Consider the following 2,803-nt stretch of genomic DNA (forward strand, 5'->3'; position numbering starts at 1 on the left):
GGGGGGGGGGGGGGAGTGGAGAATTAAAGACCAGCTATGATTTTTATTAAAGCAAATTCTAATTCACTTGAAAAATGTTATTATAAAATATACTGTACAATTTCCCTATTACAAAAAGCTTTTAATACAGTCAAATTAAGTTTTTTGTGTACACTGATCCTACCCCCTGATTACTGTAAGAAAGCATATAGAAGCAGCTAACACTGGCCTTTCTTTGAATTTCAGGAATTGTTGCAGTCCTTTTTTGTGGAGTCACGCAGGCCCATTATACTTACAACAATTTGTCACCAGATTCCAAAATGAGAACTAAACAGGTAGAGTAAAAAAATAACTGACTTTATCTGTTCTGCTGGTATAATGAATACACATGCACGCACACACACACACATGCACACGTATACATGCATGCATATGTTCACACATGCACACACACACACGTGCACACACACACACATACTGCCAATATAACTTAAAGGGCTTTCATTAATGCAAGGGAAATAACTTATACCTTCATTAAGAAGAAGAATAGAGATTGTGCCAGGAAACACATTAACAAATCTTTTGCTAAGCAGAAAATAATAATAAAAATAATCTATTATTACTAAGAAAACAAAAAAAACTAAATGTCAATCTATGTCAAGTGCAGAACAGATAATGAGTTATGCTGTCTTCCACTGGAAAATGCTGCAAGCCTTAGGAAATCTAAAAGCTGTGGTAAGTAAGGAGGGAGCTGTTCAAGATCCATCTGAATCTTTTTGCAAATGTGATCTGGGAACTACGTGGTCCAGCCTATAGTTTTCAGAGTTGACAGATGTTTCTTTCCTTGATACATCTGCAGCATAACAAAAAACATGGTGGGGTTTTTTTTCTCAGCATTTAAAATGGTTACCCTCCATAATAAAATATTTGAGTCCTTCCAAACATAAGTAGTTTGGATAACCTGGAGCCATTTTCAGGATTGAACTTTTGTGCCAATAATGCCAAGAATGCTCTGCAGCACATCAAAAAACTCATGTTAAACTGCCTTGTGGCAGCCACACACTGGGGAGGCATAGCAAATACTAGTGCCCTTCAACCTAGAGTTTCCTCGTCCTGACAATTTGACTGTGAAGACCTTGCACATCTGCTAGTTTTAATTTTGCGGCATTTTCTTTCAGAGAAGGGATATTATTTTATAATTTGGTTCTTCTGTATACATTTATACCTACAAAAGCATTGTTTAAAAAAAAAAGAAATGTCTTTGTCATAAGCTCATTTCCCCCTTGCTGCATTTTTTCCTGTTTCTTTGCATCTAGAATGGTCTCCCTCATACCAGTTTTCAGAGAACTTGCCAGACAGCTTCCCTCTTCTTTCAAAACCCTTCTCAAAGTGCCTTCCTCCTGTAAAGACTTCAAAAAATTAGAAGTTCTAGATTCTTCCACCATCTTCAATGCAGAGTGGCAGACTAGTTTTCTAAATTTCTATTTTTGTGTGTATTCTATTTTAGTTGTGACTGAAGTAGTTTGTTAATTAATTGGGGCAAGGCAGGTTCTTTTTTTTTTAACTTGTAAGGCATTTTAACTTGTAATCATGTCTGTTGTTCCCACTTCCAAGTGCTGTACTGAGTATGATTAGAAGATTATTATGAATAACTGCAAACTTCACTGGGTTTAACTTGGTTTAACACTTAAGATGCAAGAGCTCCAATGGTAAATTCCAACCAAAAGTCTTACCTTAACTTGTCAGCTCACATGTATAAACTTAGCTGCTTCCTAACCATCTCTGAAACTACTTCTAAATGCAATTTACATCCATAGAAAAGACTTTTTTTTTTAAAGCTTCAGAGGAAAATGAAGTAATTGGCCCCCTGGGAGTCAGGATCACTCTTCAAAATCCTTTGCCTTTGAAGGGAATCTTTCCCAAAGACAATGTGAATTGTTGCATCGATTAACTAAAGCCAAAGGGACACATCAAGGCCCTCAAGAATTCTTCAAAGTGGCAGTGGTATACAGCCTATGCAGCTGGATAGGGCTCACATACCCAACCTGCCCAGAAGTTCACAGTTCTAAGAATAGATGTATAAAAAATTACTCATTTTGTCAGCGCACTGACAGCACACCTCCTCCATGCTTCTTTTCTATCTTCCTATCTCTCTCTGGGTTAGCATCTGCATTACAGACTACTGGAGGCAGTGCCCTGGCTGCTGGCCCTGCTCTGCTGGGCAATATTACATCCCCAACATCTTTCCTTGACAGCTGGGTGTTCTCAGGGGTATATCTAAGTTTGGAAACTATAGGAGTGAAGTTGAATATTCACTTAGACCATACTAACTGTGAAATGTTAAATGGTGTCGAAGTTAGAATGTGCTGTGAGCAGCCATGCTTTAAGAGTTCATATCATTCCTTGGCTTTACAGCTCTGACTTGCCATTAAAGAGCTGGTGAGTAAGGGTGTGGCTAGAAGCAAGGAAACCTGGGGGGATGGCTGGGAGTTGTGTTTCCTGGGATGCTGGAGGACTTCAGATTGCTTGTTTTATCTTTGTGGAGCAGACTGAAGTTACCCTAACACAAGCTAGATACCATTACCAAGTGTTAACCCTTGCCTGAAGTGGCACTTTGAGACACTCAGGATGCATCCAGATGGGTGTGGACCATTTGGTTCCCCAGGGACAAGTATCAGCGGTTCACCTTGTGCCGCCACTTCTTGTCCCCAGGGAACGCCCATGCCACATGCACTTTGCCAGGTGGCAAGTTGCCCCAGGTGGCATAGGGGAGACTGGGGCCAGTACTGTGCTGGCTCCAGCAGCCTTACCTGGGGTCCTGGGG

The 2,803-nt window shown here is 40.2% G+C and overlaps 1 protein-coding gene across 1 annotated transcript in view; it reads left to right on the plus strand.

The window, feature by feature from the left end:
* SLC9A9 (solute carrier family 9 member A9) overlaps positions 1 to 2,803 on the plus strand; it is a 491,595-nt gene that overhangs the window by 194,415 nt on the left and 294,377 nt on the right. Inside the window, exon 9 of the mRNA XM_019503549.1 lies at positions 226 to 314. Coding sequence (XP_019359094.1) covers positions 226 to 314 — 89 coding nt within the window. The remainder of the gene's footprint in view (positions 1 to 225; positions 315 to 2,803) is intronic.

Source organism: Gavialis gangeticus, unplaced genomic scaffold, assembly GCF_001723915.1.
Source record: "Gavialis gangeticus isolate Ggan-Ray unplaced genomic scaffold, GavGan_comp1, whole genome shotgun sequence".
In the NCBI taxonomy this organism is placed as follows: domain Eukaryota; kingdom Metazoa; phylum Chordata; order Crocodylia; family Gavialidae; genus Gavialis; species Gavialis gangeticus.